At 34.3% G+C, this 24,833-nt stretch overlaps 2 protein-coding genes across 2 annotated transcripts in view; one reads left to right on the top strand and one right to left on the bottom strand.

Annotated features, from left to right (window-relative positions):
* Positions 1-24,833, top strand: part of Hel89B (histone acetyltransferase 1) — a 246,885-nt gene that overhangs the window by 39,432 nt on the left and 182,620 nt on the right. The window contains exons 2-6 of the mRNA XM_089086437.1: positions 843-920; positions 7,773-7,950; positions 11,602-11,773; positions 16,879-17,018; positions 21,934-22,128. Coding sequence (XP_088942563.1) covers positions 910-920; positions 7,773-7,950; positions 11,602-11,773; positions 16,879-17,018; positions 21,934-22,128 — 696 coding nt within the window. The 5' untranslated portion in view covers positions 843-909. The remainder of the gene's footprint in view (positions 1-842; positions 921-7,772; positions 7,951-11,601; positions 11,774-16,878; positions 17,019-21,933; positions 22,129-24,833) is intronic.
* Positions 1-24,833, bottom strand: part of LOC148954396 (myosin light chain kinase A-like) — a 108,927-nt gene that overhangs the window by 51,906 nt on the left and 32,188 nt on the right. The gene's annotated exons all lie outside the window — the stretch shown is intronic.

Raw genomic sequence — 24,833 nt, 5'->3', positions numbered from 1 at the left:
TTTTGAAAAGACAATTCCTACTATTTCAATAGAAATTCAAACCATATCAAGCCTTTTTTCTTGAACTTAGAATATAACCTGCATTTCAAATTTTTAGAACCTCGTAAATCAGGATTGAGAAGAGGTATGGGGTTCAAAATACCATCATTTGTCCTCATTTGAGCAATACATCTATTTTTCAAGGTTTTACTTTTATAATAAAAAGATTACAAGATCTCACCAAATATCATTGCCCATACAGGAGGAAGGGCATGTCCTTTACAGGATGTACATGACTTTTACAGGAGGCTTTACATGGCCTCTACAGGAGGAAAGGCATATAGGAGGAAAGGTGATTCAAATACTACACCATGACAGCCAAATTTTACCAAAAGAAAGCTTAAGAATGTTTTAAACAAAGCTAGCTGATGGTTGAAAATCCCACATTTGGAATCTGCCAAAAATCTCCATCATGAAAATGCAATGCAATGAAATTGTAAAATCATTGATGGCTGGGGTAATTTTCAGAAATGTTGCTCTTAGTGCCTCACTGTTAATAAAGAACAATTATTGAAGAAAATTAACCCCATAAGTTCCTCTTTCAAATGAGTTAATGATTTTACATGTTGGTACTGAATAACAGCTAGTAATTCTGGTTATTTGGCTTGTGCCTTGAGGTACATATTGAAAAAAGATAATATTTGTGCTTCTTCTGACATTGCACCAAAAGGCATTGACTGCTCTCACACCATGTTCCAAGTGTCCATCTTTTTCTTTCTTTAGTGTTGAATACCTTCCTAATTTTAGTTGTATTTTCAGCAATTTATGATAGTAGATTTGTCATTCGTTTGTATACTTTTCAGGATCCCTGCTGTTTTAGATTTAGTTCTGTAAGAATATCTCATGGACTGACAGTTTTGATTATTTACAATGGCTACCAGGTAAGTTTTTTTTTATGTGAACCAACTAACCAGAATTTCAGTTTAAATTTTTACTTTTACATTACATAATATACTTTGTTGTAAAGTAAAAAAAAGGGGTATACACACCTGACCTTTTAGTAATAGACAAAGAAAGTTGTATATAATAATAGTTCCAAGCTAGTGCTCCTAAAAGTGACACTCGCCAAAGGAGTTTATAGCTAAACAAAACGTTCATTTGAAGTTACATTTAATGGCAGACTCTGGATAAATTGATAAACAGAAATAAAAATTAAAAATATGGATAATATTAGTTAATAAAATAATAAGCAAATAAGAAGATAAGCAAATAAAGTTTGCTCCAATGCAACCACAAAAGCAAATGCGTCAAAACAGTTGAATAAGAGGATGATCAGGACCTTCTGCAAATGAGCCTTTTCTTTTAACTTTGTATCTGACTATTTATAAAACATTTATAAATTATTTTTAAATTATTAATGACTATTTATTAATTAGACCCCGGCGCCGCGCCGGCGGATCGACCAAACGCCGCCAACGAGAGGCCCAGTTGTCTGCCGCCAAAGTGTCCCTATGCTGCCAGTAAAGGCTGCAGCATTTGGCCAACTTTGAATTAATTTGTGGCAAGTTGGAGCTTTTCTTTCTTGTGTGGTTTAGTATTTCGATTTTCCTGATTAGAAATCAAGCAAGGCTTGCACTATCCCTAAATTTTCGGCTATTGCCCCGAAAATCTATGTGTCAACTGGAAAAAAATTTGGTTCCCTGAATCCCCAAAAATCACCTAATCATGGTGCCACCCCTAGTGTTTTATCACCAGTGACTTTCCCTGCCAAATATTACTTTGCATACCATAATTCTTCACTACTCTCTTATTTGTTAATTTTCGTCTCTTTTGTTACTTTGCATAAAAACCAGACAGATGCAATTGCAATTTACACAGTTCTTCATATGTTGACAAAAAAAAGTATCATCTTTATGAAATGAGATTAAATCATTTCGAATGCAGCTTCTCAATTGCTATTTCTTACATCATTCTTAGTCAAGAATTTTATTTTTAAGTTGAATAGAACGCATTCACTACTATACAGCTTCAGTTGGATTTTGAAATTGATAGTCAACAGATTGTTTCTACAGCTTAATCGTAAGTTTGCGGAATTTTGTTTTGTTTTGCTGTTTTTAGATAAGATTTTCTTAATTTTTAATGCACAGTTGTTGGACGCCTGATAGATTAAAGAAAATACAATATTCTTTCTAAAAAAAATTTACTCCTCCCCCTTCCAAAAAAAATATTCTATTGTGACAAAATTTAGCTATAGACTAAGCTATGTACAAGGTTGGGGAATTAAAGATTGAAACGGAAGTAACCCCAAAAATATGATTCATAAAAACATTGTAAATTGTTGCCTATAGGGGGGGGGATAGGAGGCTCTCATTTTTAAATGATAATACCTCATTTTTTTGTAATTGAAAACAGGGATGCCATGAAGATAATTGTTTTTTTTTTCATTTAAAGTGGAGACGGGAAGAAAATGATATCAAATTCCCTGGGAAACCCATTGAAATATTTTAATAGACCCAGGGCCCCCCATTAGGACTTGTTCATTGTCTTGGGTATTTTGTGATTTCTCATAGGCTACTGGACAAATTTGGTTTTTTTGTATGCTCCCTTTTAATTAGATTCTTTGGACCTTATTGAATGCCATGGCGAATCTATGACTCAGTTTTCCAATAATTTGAGGTATATCTGAATTATTTCGACATTTTTGTTGTTGTCATTGTACCCCTTTACTCATACCCTCAATGGTTTTTTCAAGGAACACTAAGCTGTTTAACGTTATTTGGCGTATTTGTTTGAACCATATAGTTAATTATTACCTAGTTAATTATTAAGTTTATTGGTTTTTTAATGTAAAGCTGAGATGGTATATTATCAAGGTGGTATCCAGAGGGAGGGGAGGTATTACATTTAAATGATAATATTTCGATTTTTTTATTGAAAGCAGGGATGCCAAAAAGTTATTTTTTTTTTAATTTAAAGCAGAGACGGTATCCTATCGAGGTGGAAATTTTTGTGAGCATTTGGAAATCAAAGATTAAACTCAATAACTGATACTAAGTCTCCAAACATTTAGCTTGGATTAAAAGTGACGAACTAGGAAGAAAATCTCAACATCTTCCTGGAGCTACTTCAGTCTGCATATTAATTCATTTAATTACATTTAAAACGGATGAGCTTTTCATTTTTTACCTAAGAAAATAGTTGGCACTTCATTTTTCTTCATACCGAATAAACCATTAAGTGTTTGTTTGTTTCATTGAAATTGAAGTGTTCTCTTGTGAAGTGTTCATCATGTATTTTTCAGTTTGATAAATTACTCCTGAGCAGCCAAAAGCAATAAAAAAGCAGCAGTTAGGCATTAGTCTACATGACATATTTTACAAAGAAGCCAAAAAAACTTAAAAATGTATTTTTTTTTAATTGTTATTAAAAACCAGTTATTAATACAAGGAAGGCTTTTTAGGAATCCAAAAGAGCAAAAAAAAAAAACAATCAATATCAAAGTCGCCCATTTCAACTGTTTTAAAGGTGACGAAACAGATATTGGCAAAGGGCATTATGAAAGAATTAAGCTTCTAAGTTCAAAGTTATAATCAAAGTTTTTTCCCAGAAAACTGACGAATTTTGTGATACGGTATTAGAAGTTTTGTATGCAGTAATCCTTGGAAAAAAAAAATTTACTAATTTTGATAATTGTTTATGTTGAAAATACATAGCTAATAGATACTTCAACTATTATTCAAGGGTTCTGAAACGCCACAGCCATTTCGTTTCTACCAGATTTCTACTTCTATTGATGAATAACAAAGAAGACCAGTTTCCAGCCAGCGATTTGTGAATTTTTGAACTCATGAATAGGCTCGAATCTGTTGTAAATTTAAGCTGTGATTTGAGAAAGGATGATGAAAACATTAATATTTGCGGACAACGCTGATCGCACCGGTGGCGCGCCACCGACATCTTACCGGTAGCGCGCCACCGCTGCTGTTTTTGGTCCCGCCTTCGCCCGGTCTTCCCTCATCGGCACGGCACCGGGGTCTAATTTAAATACCAGTAGAACCAGTGGCCTGAATCAGGGGAGGATGAATTTGACCCCCTAGATTTTGAAAAATGCCTTTTTTTTGGGGGGGGGGAGGGGTATTTTCATTGGAAACTACCTTTTATGGCATTTTCTTTGATAAAATCAATGAAAACAACAAATTTAACCACCACCCCTCTCTGTGTAGATTTTGAAAAAATATATTTTTGTTCCTCATGAATTTTTGCAAATTGACATCATCGAGTAGGACCAAATTTATCAAAAATCCTTTTGTTTCTTTACCAGCCAGGGAAGAATAATAAATGCTTGCAATACTTAAAATAAAGTACTTGTATATCTTGAATATTAAACAATAAAAACCTTTTGGTGAAAAAAGTACATTCACTGAAAGGTAGCTCTCAATAGAGACACTGGAGAAACTTTTTCAAATCCATTTATGATGGAATTATTAATTCTTGTCGTTATTACATACATCCTCAAAATTATGTTGTGCAACCAAATGAAATCTCTGATAATGATCTACCTTGAAAACGATTAGCCTTTAAGAGTGCTTTACATAAAATGAAATTGTGAAATGCCATTTAGAATTGTGTTTTTTATTCAGTTACCCTTTCACCATTACTGAGAAAGGGTTGTCCAATTTTAGTTTTGTGTTTTGTTTTAAGGTTTGTTTTTTTATATTTTTATCAGTTTTATTCTACACTGAGAATGGACAAGCGGAGGTCTTGACCGAAAGATTTGGATAATTTTCAATTTTTTCACTGGCTGTTAATTGTCCTCGTTTTCTTCCTTTCTTTGCGATTTTAGGTTTTATAGAAGGAAAATGAATCAAATTGCCATAAAACATTAATAAAACCTATCTGCAGTCTTAAAGGAATATTAACCATATATTGTGATACATTATGTATAGTCAACTCTTATTTTACTCTTAACATCAGCAAATATAGAATAACAAGTAGCTGATAAAGAAGAGTAAATATTAATACTGTAGCTTAAGAATCAAGCTAACTAGCAAAGAATCACAGCAGTGGTTGCTAGTTTGGCAATTTGTATTAAGCATTAATTATTCCCATTTCTCAGTATTTAAATTATGGCCAATTTCCTAAAAATTTAGAAATGAGCTGCCATGGCTCTCAGTTTGGATTGAATTTTTAACATCAGATTGTCAGTATAGACAATATATAACAATTTAGTTAAACCTGAAAAACACAACTTATAATACATGGCAACACTGAAAAAACAAGCATTAAGAAGATGTAGTAACAGCATTGTTCTTCATCAAACTTTAAATATTACCAAAAAATGCATCTCCTGGCCATAAATGAATATAAAAATATTCATACCAAAATCAAAGAACGAATTTAGTTAAACTTGAAAAGCACAATCGTATGATAGATAGCATCACTAGAAAAATTAAAAACACTAAGAAGATGTAGTAACAGAATTGTTCCTCATCAAGATTCAGATATTACCAAAAACATAATTCCAAATATTACCAAAAAAAGCATCTCCTGACCATATTTGAAAGACAAATATGCATACCAAAAACAAAAAGCAAATATTACAGATGAGTTTACTCCAGGTTTGAAATGGAATACCATAGCTGGCCATTACAAGCCAAATCAAACGCTTTTGAAACCAGTGTTGCCAGAAGGTTGCTATTGGAAGTATGAAAACGCAGTAGAAATGCAAAGACAATTTAGGAGGGATTTAAACCTAGAACCACCAACACAAGTTACCATCACTCGAATTAGAGATAAGTTTGAAGCTGATGGAAGTGACACCAATTCACAAAAACCAGGGATGGGGCAAAATGTATGTTTGTGTAATTTTTTGTAATCTAGAGGAGCAAGCTTTTTTTCATTTTTTTTCAATGAAAATAGCAAACAAAGGCATTTATTAAAATTGGGGGGGGGGGGGTAAAAGTGAACCAAATCAAACATGACTCAAAACCAACACTTTTGAAAGATCCAAGAAAGAAGAATGTACTCTTGAATAATACGTGGCTTTATTAATAACGTGGAAATGGGAGTTTCTTTGGAGGTTGTAAAGAGGGAGACTGTGAATAGATTGAGATAAAGAGGAGCATTCGCAGCTTTGTTGGCCTCGGGCGGCTTGGTGCTCCAGTGAGCTGTTAATAGTAGTATTAATAATGTAGTAAGGACTCAATGAGCATGTTGGCATCCAATATCCACTTTAAACTAACTGAGATTGCACATGATTTACTTTAGGAAGTATTTCTGGAAGCAGAACACATTCAAAACTTTGCTTAAAGATCAGGCCTATACAATGTATAAGTCCTATGTGCATGTATTAAGTCTATACATATGTATTAGGCCTATACATTGTGTAATTAGTCAGATCCTTGCTACGTTTCAGAGTAGAAGCAAAAATTACTAAGAGCAAAGCAACCAGAAAGCTACTCCTGAGTTGTCCTCTCCCCTGTGAAATTATATAAGGACTACTTTCTAGTGTCAAAAAGTGAAGTCATAAAATGACTATTTTCCGCGTTTCTGCTTTCATATAATTTAACTCCTTTTATATCCATTACAGTTCATTTTACAATCAATCTTATTAGATCATTTTCCTGTGAAAGAATCTTTATTTTTATGAAAATAAAGACAATGACAGCAGGAAGGTAGAGCAATTTTTTTGACAAGGAGGAGTTCGGTCGTCTTTTAATGCTTGTCTTGATTTTTGTGTTGTCATGTATTATAATGTTGTTTTGTTCCTTCAAAGAAAAAAAGCTGGCACCAGATAGGTGCATAACACATTTGAAATAAAAACTACATTTCCATTTCAAATGCTGTTTGAAATATTTCGTAGAAATATATGTGGAACTGCACCAAATTGCTAATTGTACCCACATTAAGGAGAGAGAGCATTATTGTTACTGATCTATTTTGCTAACTGCACATAAGGTTGATTATTGTGGCTGTTTTTACTTGACGCATTTCGTCGAAATATAGATGGAACTGCACCAAACTGGTACCTGCACCCCCCCCCCGCCCATTAAAGAGAGTGTTATTGTTACTGATCTATCCCATATGCTGTAATATGAATGTACCTCTTCAATCACAAACAGTGAGTAATAATTCCAACTAAGGAATTATTCTCGCTTCCTAACTCATTTTCAAAAAGAAATCTGAGATACACCATTTTATATTGGGGGTGATAGTAGAATTTGTTTATAAAAGACTCAACTATATCAGATATCTTGAGGACCAAATATGACGTATTCAAAAGACTTTGGTTAATCCATTGCGAGGGGTGATTTAACGGGATGGGATTCATTTTTGATAAACAAATGCTACATAGTGTCTTTTAAAGTACTGCAGCAAAAATACCACTACTACTAACAATTCACCATAGCAGGCAACACAGCTATGCATGATCCTCCTCCATCCCAATCTTTTCCTCTTCTAAATCTAAAGCCTCTATTCCCCAATCTAAAGCCTCCCTCTTTACACCCTCTCAGGAAGTTCCTATTTCCCTTAAATCTTTACTTACGACATCCTGCCACCCCAACCAAGGACGACCTGCTTTCCGTTTAGGCCTAAACGGTTGGTCGAAAAGGACAATCTTTGGAGCCATCTCAACCCTTCTCCCATCATACCCCTATATAGCAGGATTACAGCCTACTGTTTGAAATTAGATCAGCCAGTCGGGTACCCAAAACAATCCATAGGCAATTTCTCTGGAAAACATTTTATCTGCCATATTGCCATATGTCCAAATATTTGTTTTCTTTATTCAGACTCGATCGACTATTTGTGCTCTTAGACTCGGGATCCTCAAATGTAACAAGACAAGCAGCAGCCAAACAACTTGGAGAGGTGCAGCGTTTACATCCATACGAGCTTCCTAAACTGTTGTCTAAACTTCTTGATTATCTTCGAAGCTCTAATTGGGACACACGCGTTGCAGCATCTCAGGTAAGATTCTCTTTGTATGTTTACTTAAGGTCCATTCTCAATGAAATTTCACCAATTTCATTGAAAAACTAGTGAAATAAGCTAGCGCCAATCAAATTTTACCTAGAGTTTTCTGATTGGCTCAAACTAGTGCTAGCTAATTCTCGATATTAGTAAAATCTCATTGTGAAATAGTAAATCAAATAATTCTTTGGTAATCCAAAAACTTTAGTGGATGTACTCCAGAGCTCAATTAATAATAATCATTTTTTATTATTATTGTTGCTCCAAGACCGCAAAAGTTCAGAATGACACAGTGCTAGCACTTTAATGTATTATATGTATAATTAGTATTTAGGGGCTAAATATGTTCTGGAATTCTAGGCTGAAGGCAGTAACTAATAATTGATGATCATAAATGACAATTGAGCTTTGGAACGCACCCAGTATGTGTATTCGTTTCATTATTCCAAGGAATGTTTGTGTCAATATATTTTTTTAAAGGCTTTATTAATTGGTGGCTGAGATGTTAGTAGTCTTCACAACTGAATGAAGACTACTCAATGAAGAACACGCAAGGACAATCGTCAAGAAGCGAGGCTCCCTCTTTGGAGGGAACAGATAGGAAACTAGCGCAAATGGAGGCGAGAAATGCATTAACGTCGTTAGACCCCAGTGACGGCCATCATTATCGGATATTATGATTCTGGTTTTAGCAACTTTTCCAGTAATCTCTTTGACACAGTTATGCCACTTTGAAGGTTCAGTGTTAGACAGGAGGTCAACGTTTTCATCACAGTCCTTTTCATTTGAAGCGAATAAGTCGTATTTGGCGGTCCACTGGCCTTATTCACGGATTGCAGAATCAGTCTAGCAGTGCTTCGTGAAAGTTTGGATTTTACTCATAAATCTTGGCTTTGAGAAAAAGGGGATAGTGATCAGAAAAGTTAACTGGTCCAAATGATGCCTGGGGGTGGTACAAGTCCTCAGTGCTTATTAGAATCAGATCAAAGGTACTGCCAGATGTGATGATCACAATCTGCTTAAGAGAATGAGTAGTGGCTAGCCAAGCTCTTTCTGGTTAAAATTACCTGCAATGGTTCAAGCAGGACTATTGTTTCGGATTCCAGTACCGTCTTTTGTAGGAAGCAAACTGGGTCATGCCTGTTTTGTGCACTCTCTGGGTAATTGACAGATAACACTATCACTTATGAAAAACTATGGGACAAGCTAGCGTTATTTTACATTACGCATTAACCTTATCATCTGGATTGATGAGCTCAGGTAGGAGCTTGCACAACATGTTTGTCTTTGCATAGATTCCTACATTGCCGCCGAGCCTGATGCCACCTGGGCTGCTTTGGGTACTTCAAGATGCGTTGAATCCAGCTATCTGTCCTGTAGCGCCGTCAAGGTTCCAAATTTAGTCACAGTAGCAATACCTGTGTTGTTGCCTCGGTTTGTACTTTAAAGTCGACAAAGCTAAGAGGAAATTAGGCATGTTGGGTCTATTGAACACTAAGTTTTGGAAATAATAAGCTCTCTTGGGTGTTTTCACGGCTCGCCACTAGTATCGAAACAGCACATCCCGTATACTCATTCTTTCGTCCCCCCCCCCTTTATCTATGTCTACTTATTATAGGATTATTCATACTGGCAGATGCCTCGCCATCTATGACTTCACTGTGATTTTATTTAATTCTAATAGAGAGATGGCGCTAAAACAATGGAATGTAAATTTTTAAAAATTGAATAGCTACCCTTTTCAGTTCATCCAGGCTGTTTAAAAAAGCCTGTATCAACTGTTGAAAAATTGTGACTAGGCAGTAGAATTATATCAAAATCGCTGTGTAATAGTCGTTGAATTTCAGTCTCAATATATATATATATATATATATATATATATATATATATATATATATATATATAGTTGCAACAGGCCAAAAGAATTGCTTACAAGTTATTGTATCATATTTACCATTTATGCTTAAAATTTGCTTCAAAAATGGGAAAGAAAAGAAAGCGGTAGTAAAGATGGGTAAGAGAAAATCATAAAAAAATATTTATTTAACGACAAAAAAGGGAAAAAGGAGCTATTATACCTGTTTGAATGTGTCATAAATTGCATTTGATAAGTTTTTTTTGAGTCCATTAATATTAATCTGAATTAATTTCATTCACGTCTTTGTAACTGTAGAGTCACATTTTCTCAGTAAGGATTTTGCTGACTGGGCCAGTGTTGTATGTGTGTGTGTAACAAACATAACTGTCTCTTTAATTTAACAGACTACACATGATAAAACTGTACAGCAAAGTTCGAATTTTGAAGGTTTAGTAGGAAATTTTTCTTTCACTGGATTTTATTTCTGATTTATTTATCTTTTTCTTTGTTTAACTTAGTTAATAGAAAAAGTTAGAATTTTCTTAAGGTTTTGGATATATAACTTTAATTTCCATTGAAGTTGCCAGTTAGAAACAATTCGTATTAGAAAATATCTTTTAAAACGACAATCCCAAAAATGTCCTGACTAAATACATTTCTTTTAAGTAATAAGCCCACATCTCACAAAATGTACATTTGAAATCACTGCCAACATTTTCAGTCATTAGAATAAAAAAAAAAAATGTTTTTATAGTAAATTTTGAAAGACCCTATAGGCAAACCGTCCCTTAAATCTGAGCTGTTTTAAGACACTGTACTGCACACCATTCTTGAAAAAATTATAGGTGTTGAAATCTGCTAGCTGTCCGAGCCCATAGTATGAGGAATAGATTTTACAAGTCTAACTTTCCTATTTTCTTTTTGTTCTGTTGATAAGGCAGATGTAATACTACTACTAGCACTTACAGCTCATAAGGTTTTTATTTGTTAATAGGTGCACCACCTGTTCATTACAATCTTACCCAAGGGATCTTTTCTTTATGGAGCCCTCATTGCTCAAATTATCATTCAGGCTGGGGTGACTGATACAAATCATAGCTGGCTTGACAAGGCTGACTGAATGATGAAACTGGTTAAATTTTCCTTATCTTTATTCTTTGCACATTGTAGCAAGTTGCCTTGAGAGGCTTCATTTCCGATGTTTAGGAATAATCCAGAAGTCAGATAGATTCAAGTTTTTTTCTGTTGTTTAAGTCACTTTGGCCAGATGGTTTGCTTTGAAGTCTGGCCTAGTGAGGATAAAACGTTGTTTTCATAAGATTAGTAACACACTGATGGGAATATGAATCATAATACTGTCTTGTCTAAGTGACACACTTTTTTTTATCACGAGAAATGTGCTATTGATCTGGTTTCCGAGACTTTGGCTTTTTCATCATAAACGAGCGGAATAGAAAGCAGAAGTGGTGAGAGATTTTAGATGTGTAAATGAGAGACTGAAAAGGGATGCATGGTTAAATTTCTTGTTTCGGGTAACTCATTTAGCTTCTTATGAATATTTTCGCGTATACAAAATTAGTCATTGACATGGAAAAGTTCGTTGTTTGTAGACAAATTTGTAAAACTTGGGTTTTTAAATGGAAACGTATATCTGTGACCATAGGATAATGCGGAGGAGTGTGTCTATGAAATGCTTTTAAGCACGAGACCTAGATTCAGCTGGAGAATGGTGGCTATCTAGCTCCTAATACAATTAAGCTCGATTGTTGTTATCACTTATTGTATTTTAGGCTTTGGAATCTGTACTCAATCATGCTCCAAAATGGGATCCCCCTGCCAGTCTGGGAGCTGTGGAAGACATGTCAAAAAAATCTCCATTGCTGGTTTTCAATGTTGATGAAATATTAATGAAAGCTGCTACATTAGATGCAACAACCGAATCCAAGTTTCATATTGAATGTGGTGAGTTATTTCAATTATTGATTGGAGTGTGCATTTTTTTTTGTCATATATATGACTCAGTAATTAAACAAAGGAATAGGCCAGCACAAACAAGCATGTTATTTAATAAATTTTATTTATTTATTTATTTTTATTTATTTATTTTACTAATAAATACAAAATAAACTATATATACACATATCTGCCTGGGGAAGGCTCGAAAAGCTTGATGATGGACGGCTGCAATCCTCTAATTCTCAACAAATAACGAAAATCATTTACAAAAAAAACAAAAAAAGGACAAAAACACTCAACTAACATTTAAAACCGAAGTCTAAAAAAAAAACTACCCTCTCCCAATAACTGTTTCTTAAATCTTACTTTAAATGACCCAATGTGTTCTGCCTCCCGAATGCCAGTTGGGATATCATTACAAATAGCCAGAACTAAATACCTAATTCCGAAACCTGCACATGTGGTATCTCGGTACTCGACAACAAAATTATCCGCCTCCGCAAAAAAAATCAGTAAAAACTCTAGGACATAGATCATTCCAACATCGATAAGCAAGAACAGCAGCTTGATAATCGTTAATCTGAGTAATGTTAAGCACTCGTAATTTCATAAAACACTATGTGGTATCGTTCACACTTTCTACATAATTACCAAGAAGACATGCTGTTTTATTTTGAAGAATCTGCACCCTTTTAAATTTTGCATAAAATTACTAGACCAAGGAACACTAAACATAAGAAATATAAGGTTGCAACCACAGCCCATAGTAACTGAATGTTTAAAATGCGCTTATGGAAAAAGTGTCTAGTGGAAAGTTGCCATTTTATGCTGAAAAAATTAATTAAAAAAAACTTTCCTAAAAATAAGTTTTTCAAAGAAAAGTAAAGGCCATTTAAAACTTAAGCTCAGCATATACAAATACCTTTAAAAATTCTAACTCAAAATGACCAGAAATTACTATTAAATAATAAATGGAACCCAAAACGATCAGAAATTAAATAAGCAATCATAGCAAAAACATTCAACAAGTAATAATATAAATGAATAAATAGATTTTTAAGCGAATAATGCTTAGATTGAATATGAATATCAAACTTAAAATGAAAAAAAATATTTTCCTATTGAATTATAAATGAAACTTAAAACGAACAGAAATTAAATAAACAATCAATGCAAACAAACATACAATAGATATTAATGTAAATTAATCAACAGATCTTAAGGCAAGTAAAAATTGGATTGAATATGAAAATCAAGCTTAAAACGAATAAAAATCACCACAAACATAAGTTTGGGTATGACCTCCTTCTCTCACTCTATAAGTCTAAAACCTACTGCGTCATGGGCGCTTTACTTAAAACTAATTTTATGGCAAATATTCTCTTTGTACTTAATATTGAAAATAAACATTAAAATTATAGTAAAATTTTTAACTGAGCAGCCTTCAGCAATTAATATCATTGTACATAAAATATTCAGTTTAATTTATTAGCTCTTTTTAAAGTTGTTAAAGTCGGATATAGTTTCCCTACAGACAAGTGTTTGGATACTGCCTCCTTTCCTAACTGTAAATAAAAACCAAAAGCCTACTGTGTCATTGGCGCTTAACTGAAAACGGATTATATTACAATTGTTTTCTTTTCCAGTTCTTACAGTATTTAAAATAAAAATAGAATTACAGTGAAATAAATTCGTGAATTGAGGGATCCTTCAACAATTAATATCATTATTCATCAAATATTCAATTAGATGTTGTTTATACTTTCCAATACTGTTCAAGACGCATATAGTTTTCAGTAAAGCGCCAATGACGCTAGAACTTGACACCGGATTTTTTCTTACCCGACCTTTGAACTATTTTTTAACTGTCTCAAAATTTTCATCTGAGTGGTTGGGGGTTAGCTGCTCTCGGATCTCTTTTGAAAAATAAGAAGTGAGAGCGTATTTTCAATTTCCAATAAAAAAAGCCTTTTTTGAATATTATGGGATCATCCCTTTCATAAAAACCTTGCATACTAAAGGGCCTAACTTACGCTGCCTGCCCTCGGGTACTGGGGGGTTGTGATAACATTTGAGTTTTTGTTATCCAATTTTTATTCATTGTGTAACTCAATGCCTATCTTAAAATTTTTATTGGATGTATTTTGGGAAAAGGAGCGTGGGGGGCTAGATGCCCTCCAAAATCTTTTGACTCGAAAAAACTTTCAATTTCCAATCAAATGAGCCATCTCTGAATTTTTTACGAGCACCCTTCAATAAGAACCATATATTTCCCAAGGGCATAACTTACAACACCTGCCCTCGGGCCCGGGGGGGGGGGCTGTGTTGACCCGTGAGTTTCCGTTATATGGTCTGTGAACTATTAAAACAAATTATCACAAAGTTCTTCTCGGATGGGCTTGAGGAAAACAGGGCATGGAGGCAGGGGGGGGGGGGCTAGGCGCCTTCTAATCTCTTTTGACTCTTAAAAAGTGAACTAGAACTTTCAATTTCCAATCAAAATATACATCTTTGAAGCTAATACTAGCATCCCTTCCATAAGATCCATATATGCCCCCAGGAAATAGCTTACAATGCCTGCCCCCGGGCCCTGGGGGATTGTGTCCACACCAAAATTTTTGTTATATGATCTTTGAACTATTTTTTTAACAAAATAGCTATCTTAAAATTTTTATTGGATGCATTTGGGAAAAAGGGTTCAGGGGGGGGGGAAGCTGGTTACCCTCCAATATCTTTTGACTCTTAAAAAGTGAACTAGAACTTTCAATTTCCAATCAAATGAGCCCTCTCTGAGGTTTATACGACAATGTTGTCTATACAAACCTTATATACCCCCAAGGCTTAACTTACAACCCTTATCCTGAGGGCTCCGGGTGAGTTATCATCCTCATAGACCTAATTTCCAGAACTTAAAACTACTTTTAATAAAAAGACTGTCTCAAAATTTTGATTGGATGTGTTTGGGGCAAAGGTGGGCGTGAGAGGGGGGTTAGTTGCCATCCAATCACTTTCGACTATTAAAAAGGGGACTAGCCCTTTGAATTTCTAATCGAATGAGCCTTTTTTGAAGTTTTCACGACAACACCTTCTATAAAAACCTTTTATTCTCCCAAGGCATAGCTTAAAACCATGCCCTATGGGTTGTGGGGAATGTCCTCCTCAAAAACATATTTTCTATCGGGAAATCAACTTTGCTGAATAGATGCCCTCCAATCATTTTCGACTATTAAAAAAGGGCACTAGAGCTTTCAATTCCGCATCGAATGAACTCTTTTTGAAGTTTATATGACGACCCCTTCCGTAAAAAGTGCCTCTGGGGAAAAAAAATAATACATAAATAATAAAACATTGTAGCCGTATGGCCTGTACTATAGGCAATGCTATAGCGTTGCCTCATCAGGGATTGTAACTATTATTTCAGTTTACCTTAATAGTAAAATTTGATTGTGAAAAAGTTTTTAAGGGAAATTTTGAAAGAGCTTGAAACCCTTTGAAAATGGCAGCGGATGGAAATGGAAAGTGCACCATTTGAATTGTCAGGGTCGTAAAGTCTATAAAGGAGAATTGCAGTACCCTACTTTGAGCAGCAAAGAAAATAACTAGTGCATCACTGAAGTGTCTTGCGCATCACCAAAACCTTGTTGCAGTCTGAAATAACTTAAGCGTCCCTGAAGTGTTTTGTGCATCACTGCGTGCACATTACTGAAGTATCCCCTTATTTCTTTTTTTTTCTATCAGGTCTTAAAGGCTACTGCCAAATGGTAGAGTAACGTTTAATGCCTCATTTAAAAGCTGCTATCTATATTTGCTTGCTTTTTTTTATATAAATTCATCTCGATAATGCCATTGGTAGCTGTTATATGAAACCAAAAATGTCACGTTTTGGGACTATTCCTCGAGTGGAAAGGCTGGTGTAAATAAACGGGTACCATTATCATTACCATAATCGAAAATGCTTAGCTGGTGGTTTACAATTCCAACTCGTGTAATTTACCCCTCCCATTCTCATTGGTAGGTTTATGCTCCTTAGTAAGTTTGCTGACTAGCAAAATTAGCAGGCTAGTGTAACATCATAGAGAGATGCTTAATGGCTCATTTCAAAATACTTATACGATTATTATTACGTGATTGTTTGTTAATTTGTCTTGATAATACCATCGTAAAGCGCTAAATGACTCCAAAATGACAATTTTTGGTGCCATCTCTGGTGTTGAAAGGCTGGGAAGCATATAAAATGTGTAATTATAATCTCAAATGCCGAAAACCCTTCAGGTTCATAACTCCTCCTCTTGTGTACTCTCCCCTCCACCTCCCTTAGTAAATGTAAAAGGAAAAAATTGAAATATTCTTAAAGTTTTGAAAAAACTAGCGCTTTACTGGAAACGCAAAGTCGACGCAACAAAACAGGATTGTGAGCTGAAAAGTCCTCAAGTAACATGCAAAGAACAAAAGACTAGTTTATATAGCACTCAATAAGCTTTAATTGATCTTTTCAGATATACGTTGCTTAAACTGAGAAGCAATAATAACTATTATTCGTTTTAAGCATCCAGCTCTTTACTTCCATTGGAAAAACTTAGTTTAAAAAAAAATATGCTCAACATTATAAAGCATGTTGACATGTAGGCATGTTCTGCTGCATTACATGCCAAACTATCCAAAATCTTTGACTAATTTGTTGCATGATACATGAATCTGCTATAAGAGTTTCCCTTTTTTGTTTCTTTGCTTTACTTTAAATAATTCTCAAAATAGCACTTATTAGAATACTTGCTCGGGAGGAGGGGGAGGGAATCCCCCTGGAAATATTGATTGATTGTGACCAAAAAAATTTCCATCGAAATATTTTATTCCCCTCTTCCATTAGTTGATCGAAAATTTTTCTTTCCATAAAATTATCGACAATATTTCTTTAAACTGATATATACGGGCGTATAAAATACCTGCTCGCGGACTTAGATTAACACGAAGTTCTGAAGTTGTAAACTATATAGGCTGAGTAATGCAAAGGAAAATGAATGTATTTTTAAGCTAAAGGAAAATTTGAATTAACATAAGATATTTTTTTAAGGTGATTTTTTAATTTTAATTTATCTCTTCTTTTCTTGCAGAGGAATCTGAAGAATTTTTGAAAAACCAGAAGCAGTTATTGAACAAAGCAATAGGTATTGAGGGTTTGGCCAATATTCAGATAGAAGTGGGTCTTGATGACTTCAAGGTGTCACAAACTTCATCTAAAGCTGACGTTAAGGTAATATTTTTATTTTTTTTTTCTTAAAAATTCTATAAAACCAGTTTGCTGTTTTAATATACTGTCTTCTGAGAGAAAACTTCATCTAAAGAAACTGAAGTTAATATATTTTTCTCTTCTGAAAGAACCCTTCAAACTCCATGACTGTGATAACATTCCTTGAGGGTAAACTTCATATAAAACTGATCCGGGTATTTCTTCTTTTTTTTTATACATTGTCCTTATTATTCTGTTAGAAGATCGCCCCGAGAGCAGTTACTTAATTTTGCTTAGTTCTTCGCGATTCGCGTTTGTTTTCAGATGATAATTAAATAAAAAAATGTTTGTACAAATGAAAGTAAGGAGCAATATAAAAATTAAAGACCAACAGACATTATTCCGTATATGAGGGGGCTGCCTTATTCTAAGCCCGCGCTCTTTAAGCTGAAGTCTTAAAGTTCTTTAAAAATACCGACCATTCAAATTCAACGATCCTTGTGTTTGAGCAGCCTATTCCAAACAATTGTGCCAAAAATTCAAACTTCAGTGTAAACAGCTAAGGTAGAGAAAGCCGCAGCCCCCCTCATATACAGAATAATGTCTATTTGTTTTAGTTTCAATGCTGTTCCTTACTTTTAGTTGAAAATATATATCTTGTATTTAATTCCTTACCGTTTTTCAAATCATGCCAGGAAATCCTTTTCCCCTTCCCCAAGCCATATTTCTCTAGGAAAATTTCCACTGGAAACTTTTCTCCTTGTGGGAAATCTACCCCGCAGGAAATTCTCCCCCCCCCCCTAAAAAAAACCGTAATGTGTTTATACTGATTGATGTGCTGCAATGAGAACCTGTCTTCCCTCTGAGACCGGGAGATTAAATAGCTAGTTTTTTGACAATTTTAAGCCGATTGGATATCCCAGAACTATCATTCGATAATATTCCCAGTAACAAATGCTATATGTGAACTACGAACAAATTTCGTAACTTACAACCCTTTCCTTAGAAACTCTGACGGGTCGTGTCATTCCCAAAGGCATAATTTTTGTATGTTTTAACTATGCGGAATCAAATAGTTATTTAAAATTGTTATCATGTCTTTGGGGGAAACAGGGCGGGGAAGGGGGGCTAGCATTGATGTGTAACATTAAACTTGATGAATTTTATATATTTGGAATCAGCATAAAAGCTAATTTTTTTACTTATCAATTGATATTTCGTCACCATGAATTGTTTGATAACAATAATATAATATCGATTGTTGTTGCTTTATAGGCCCTAGAGCCGTGGCGCAAACTGTTAAAAAAGTGTTCAAGTATTATACTATATTAACAAACTTTTAAGCAGCAAACTTAATCAAGAAAGTTTTTGACAGCCTTCACTGTGAAACACTGCTAGGTAGGCTAGACCATGTCGGATTTGTGGCCAAGGTTCATAATGGTTCAAGTCTAACCTTGAAAATCGTCGAATATATATATATATATATATATATATATATATATATATATATATATATATATATATATATATATATATATATATATATATATATATATATATATATATATATATATATATATATATATATATATATATATAATATATATATATATATATATATATATATATATATATATATATATATATATATATATATATATATATATATATATATATATATATATATATATATATACATATATATATGATGCTGTAATAAACTTCAGAGTGCCTCATGGCTCTACATCGGGTCCGGTGTTATTTCTTGTTCACATAACGATCGTCGGCCTGTGCTGACTTATAAGTCGTAATCCCTACGTCTGCAAACTGTGTAATCTGCAAAGGACGTCGAGGATAGTTGTAGAATCCTAGGATGATCTAAAGGCATTTGTGGATGGTCTACTAATGGCTAGTTGGAACTTTGAATCTCTCAAAATGAAGTTACGGAATAATTTTAGAATGAAAACGCCAATGCATGGATTCAAATTGTCTTTTAGCGTCGACAGATTATAGTTTTTTTTTTTCAGTGCCAGCTTGCTGAGTCCTCACATGAATGGAATCGAAGCCTCACGTGGACAGGGGCTTTTTTGTATCTTCATTAAAAAAAAATCCTTGACCCCGCGCCCCAATGTATCTCCTGTAAGGTGGGGCCCCTGTGCGTGGGCATATTTGGACAGGTTTTAATAGACGAAAAGCGTTCGTTCAAACACCATATCAAAAATGTTGAGGTGAAGCTTTCAAAGGAATCTTGAGGAAGCTCAGTCACAAATTCTCCTGGAAAAAATACTGACCCTAGCTTACAACGCACTTATTAAGCTTCACTTGTAATATATATTTTTAGTTTATCAGTCTGCTTTTAAGCTGCATGCACACAATTTAACCTTATTGCACAAAAAAAGCCCTTAAGTCTTAGGTCCATCGCTTTTAACACTGTCAATGACATCACTTTACAGACGATCTTGCACCATTCTTTGTTTCAAATATTTTGTTGGCCAGCTACTATCGTCATTTATAAGGTTATTCCCACTAATGTCCGAAATTCTTGGTTTGGATGTACGATCTTCATCGAATACCCCCGACACCGACAGTTATGTCGGAATTTCCCCCCTAGGATTGTTTGCGCGGTTTTAAATGCGCTCTTATTGTAGCTGTGGTCATGTGGGTCTCTTGGCCCCTTCAAAAAGAAAGTAAAGCTATGTCTGAATGGTCTAGAATGAATAAATGACAATGATCGACTATTGTTTTTATTTATTTATCAAAATTATTGATATCAGTATTGTTTATTTAATTAATTCTTAATTCATGAGTGGGCCGTGAGTGGCAAAAATTTGTTTTAATGTTATTGTTATTAAGTGTCAGCTCGGACTGGAGGGCAGAAAACAGAGGAAGTCGCTATGTATTTAGTGTTTGTTATTATTATGGACCGAAATATGAACCAATGAAATGGAATAATGCTGTGCGTTTTTTGTGGAATTCAAACATCTTTTGAACTTCGAAACCTCATTTTAAAGCTGAAGAATCCTTAAAAACCCCTATTGCTCATTAACATACCGTCCCTTGAGAGCAAAATTGTCGCACCTACAGAAAAGTGACATTTAATTTTCTGGTCTTTATAACGTTTATGGAGGACATCGCTCTCAAGAGATATTTTCTTCAAGGTGTTTAGGATGATAGAAATGCTGACGACAAAATCGAATAACAGAAAAAAACAACACTGAACTTTTCACCTGAACATTGACCCGAAAAGGGAAATATGACAGTGCCCGAAAAGGTAGTGTCGCTCTCAAGAGAGGATCAAATTTTTACTTATCACCATTTGCTTATTATAACAGACGTATTGTTTCATCCATTTGTTGCTAAATAACGCAATAACAAAAAAATTGGTGTTTCCTTTTTATGGAATTGCTTAACAATTCTCTATTCATATGATTTATTTTGCTTATTTTGTCCTATTGGCTTTTAATCTTAAGTGATGTTTTAGCCCAATTTGATCGTTTTTTTAAACATTTCGTTTATATTTTCTGATTACTCTTTTTGTTAATTTGATGCGTTTTTTCTGAGCTTATGTGGTGTGATTTGTGCTGCAGAAGTCACTTTTTAGAATATGTATTATACTATCATATATAAGGAAGCGTTATTTTAACTAACTTAAGTTTTATTTTGTTAACTTACCCTAGACGAAATCAGCCATTTGAGTTAGTATTGTGCTTCTGTACGCTTCATTTAAGCCAAGACCTTCTTATATTGTCTACTGGTCCTGTGCTTTCGAATAAAGTCTGCTGCGGGATTGAGCCGTCAGTTGCAGAAATGTCACAGGCTAAGAAATTCTTTCATTACGTTTTATTTTTTCAAGATATACAACGAATTCTTAATTCCTTCACGAATTTATAGCAGTGGTTCACAACCGATTTCGGGCCATGTCCCACTTAGGCATTTCTAAAATACTGATGTCCCCCCCCTCGGGATATTTACATTTTATTTTTTTATAATGTATTCACCTGAAGGAAGCTTAAAAGGGCTTTGGTATTTGATAAATCAACTTAGTATATTTTTTTTTCAGGTCGTCCTCTAGACATATTTGATGCTATGGAAAACATTATCTGTATAAACACCTTTTATACAATGCAAGACGTTACTGAAATACTATTATTTATCTTTTTTGCTCTCTAATTTCTTATGAATGCGACGTCATTCACATAAAAGCTGTTTTTTTTTCAAAATTAAGGTTCTAAAGTGTAGTCAGCAGACGGATGCACGTCCAGCCCATGGCTCACCAAAATATTGCCATGCTCCGCCGGTGGGGCCTGCACCCCACGTTGTCAATCACGGATCTATAGGATAGGAGGAGATGGGGTGGAATTCTCTCGTAAAGTCTCCTGAAAGCAGAGCCGTTCCTAGGGTGTGGTGGTGATCAGGGAAAAATTAATTACAGCGTCCCCTCTCGAATCAAATATAACCAAAAAAAGCCGAAACAAAGTGAAAAATTTGATGAAAGTGGGCAATCCTCTAGCCACAGCGCTCCCACAGTGCGGGACCCAGGGCACATCTCTCTTCTTTGAACGGCCCTGGCTTAAAAGCCCTTTCTCAAGGAGAAGAAGAAGATTCGAACTTAAGAATAAGCTCTCATCTGTCTTTTTGATCCTCCTCTTGAAAAATCCTCTGTCCCCCCCCCACCCCTTTCACATCCTCTCTTAGAGCAAAATACTTATGCGAACATTGCTGTAACTATTAGTTGTTTTAGGCCCTCGAGACTAAGGACATACATAGTTTTTAGTTTGAATCGGAGACAGAAAAGTACTGGTTTTAGTCTTTCCAAATAAATTTTTTCTTTTAAACAAGTACGTAAGATCTTTTACGTGCGTCCAATATAAATAATTTGTTTGTGAGTTAAAATTCACTATGTATTTTTATCGTTCTATATATATCTTACGTATTCTAGATACCTGTGACGGAAATGCTTGGAATCCGATCACCAGTTTTTTCGGAACTTAGTAAATTAAAAAGGAAACTATTAAGAAGCAAAAGCAATCCTGATTTAAACGGCCATTCAGCGGCGAAAAAACTAAAACATGAGGAAGAAGAAAAGGGGTTCCCGATTTGTCCAGCACCAGATTTGGACTCGGCCTGGGGAGACGTGAGTTATAAATAATATTTTGAATTCGTTTTTCCCTTCCTATTTTGTCTTCGATAGGTGATTTTGGATGTCTCCTCAATGTAAATTTTTTTATGCAATTAATTGCTTGTGTATGCAATTAATTGTTCATGCAAATTTGTATATGTCTTTATTTATTTTGTTAGCAACGCTAGATATTAACGTATTTTGCCCCCCTCCGTTCTCGAAATGATCAAATTTCTTCTGCTTGTTTTGGAAGGTCTAGAATTTCAATTAGGTACCAAATACCTAATTATAATGGTAATTCCAAGTAACTATAATTTGAATGGTAAAATTGCAATTGAGGTATCTTGGTAACCTCAGTAAAATTAAGGAAGGAAAATTTAAAGATTTTTGTCTTATTTATGATCAAGGATGATGATATAATGGAGGAATGAAATACGTATATTTTGTGTATGTGTGTGTACCCACGTTGAGAATGGCTCTCGTGCCTACTTGCCCAGCATTTCTTTTTTTTAACCTGTTTTTTTTTTCATTGTCATCTTTATTAGACATTTGAACTGAATATATTTGATGCAAGTTGTTTTTTTTTTTTCAAAAAGTTTTCAAAAAAAAACTTTAATTTATTACGCATTGAGCTAAGATGTCTCAAAAATCTTTTTTGTTAAAAAGAGAAGAAAACTTTGGCCCTTGTTTTTTTTTCTCCCCAAATAAAAGCAACATACTTGAAGTTTGAATTTTGTACGTTAGGTAAAAAAGTTTCCGTGAGTTAACTTCGAATTATGAATTTTCATATTATTTTTTTTTTAATATATATGTACACAGCTGTTAAGTTATTTGGAAAATATCTAATGTTGTCAGTTGGCTCTGGATAAATAGCTGCTTTTAATTTTATATCAACCAACTAGAAAGAATTTAAGTTAGCAAATACCTTTTACGAAGGGGATTCCGGATTGTAGTCTCTTCGATTGATAAGTTAGAGCTTCGAAATATCATCAGTGTCAAACAAGGAATATTTTCACTATTTGTAATCGAAAAAGAGATGGTTTTTACATAGAATTTTAAAGCGGTGATCAAATGAGTATGGGTAAGTTACGAGTGTACGAGTGTGTAACTGACACTAAAGTAAAAAAAAAGAAGTCTTCAACAATGACGACGTTTCTGACGACGCATTCGACGTTTCTTGACTTTTTTTTTTTTTGTAATAAGAAGGTAAAATCACTGTAACTGTCAAAATCATAGAAGTAACACAAGTATCTGATTTTAGTTTTGAAGAATAATTGCGGCCTTTTAATAAAAGTGCTAAGAAACGCCAAACGTTAGATGACGACGGTGATTTTTTTTAACATTAGTGCCAGTTTCCACTCAAGTTACCCATACTCTTTGGTCTAGTTTTTTTTTTTTTTTTTACAGACAACACCCCTCCCTCCCCCTAAACCTAGGGAGTTTAAGGTAACTTAAACTCCCTTACCTTATTAATAATTATAAGTTAACTGTCAAAATCAGTATAATAACATAAGTTTCCGATTTTAGTTTTGAACCATAATTGCGGGGTTTAATAAAAGTGCTAAGAAACACCAAACTTTAGATGATGCCGGTGATTTTTTTAACATTAGCGGTAGTTTCCGCTCTTATAAGTTACCCATACTCTTTGGTCTCATTTCTTTACAGACAATATCCCCCCCCTCCCCCCTAAACCTACGGAGTTTAAACATTTTTTTTTGACGAAACACAATTTTCACAATATCCACTTGCATAAATGTGTCAAATGTCTATTAGTCTTAAGACATAACCACGATGGTAATGCTTCATTTTTTACTCTTACAATTTCTAAAGTACATTTTCAAGGGACGAAATACTGTAACAAAAAATTGGATTGAAAAAAGGATGAGCCGATTTCTACTTTCTTTCTTTTTAGTTGAAAAAAAGGCACTGCAATGTCCTTAACAGGGTCCTGCGGTTTATTGTCATCTTTATGGATCATAAAGCTTAAATTGGAATGATCTGACCCACATGGAAAGTCGCAAAGGCCTGATCTGTCAGTATAAGGAAAGCTTGTTACCAGTATTCTACTGTCCTTAACAATTGTAGTAATATTGATTATCACTTGATTGTATGAACTACAATTAAAAGTACTTTCAGCTATGTCATCAGTATTCGATAAAAATTTTGAGCTAGAGCCATCTAGGTCCTCTGAAAGTTTGTATTCAACGGCATCTAGTAATTGACCAGCTGTTCTGATGTCTTCTTTTTTGGAGCATCCTTTTGCATAACGATCCATTCCAGAAAAGACACTTATGCTGTGTAGGTTTTCCATTCGTTTCAGGGCATTTAAAATAATCGGTAAGCATAAAAGTTGAAACCATTCTTGACTTGCTTGTATTAAATTTTGATTCTCGAATAAACGGAACTGAAGAAATATACCCTTGGAGCTAGCGTCCTTACTTATGTTTTGGATATTTCTTGCAATTGTTGAACATACGTGTATTTTCGATTCAGCTGCGGCAACGTGATTGGATTCAAGAACAAGGGGAAATGATAAAAAGTTCCATTTACTGAATTTAATATTCTCAATTATTTTTAAAAAGTCGGGGAAGAAAGATTGAAAGGTTTTGTGAGAGAACGGACTAACAAGGGACAGTGATGGGACTACAACCGGTCCGTTCAAATTCCGAATGACATGTTTATCCTGACAAAACAAATTTGTGACTGCTTTTACTTTTCGA

The sequence above is a fragment of the Artemia sp. Qi Xiang Cuo genome, chromosome 3 (genome assembly GCF_049724085.1).
Source record: "Artemia sp. Qi Xiang Cuo chromosome 3, ASM4972408v1, whole genome shotgun sequence".
NCBI lineage: Eukaryota > Metazoa > Arthropoda > Branchiopoda > Anostraca > Artemiidae > Artemia > Artemia sp. Qi Xiang Cuo.
Note: the sequence above shows the minus strand (reverse complement) of the source record. Positions and strands in the feature narration are given on the sequence as shown.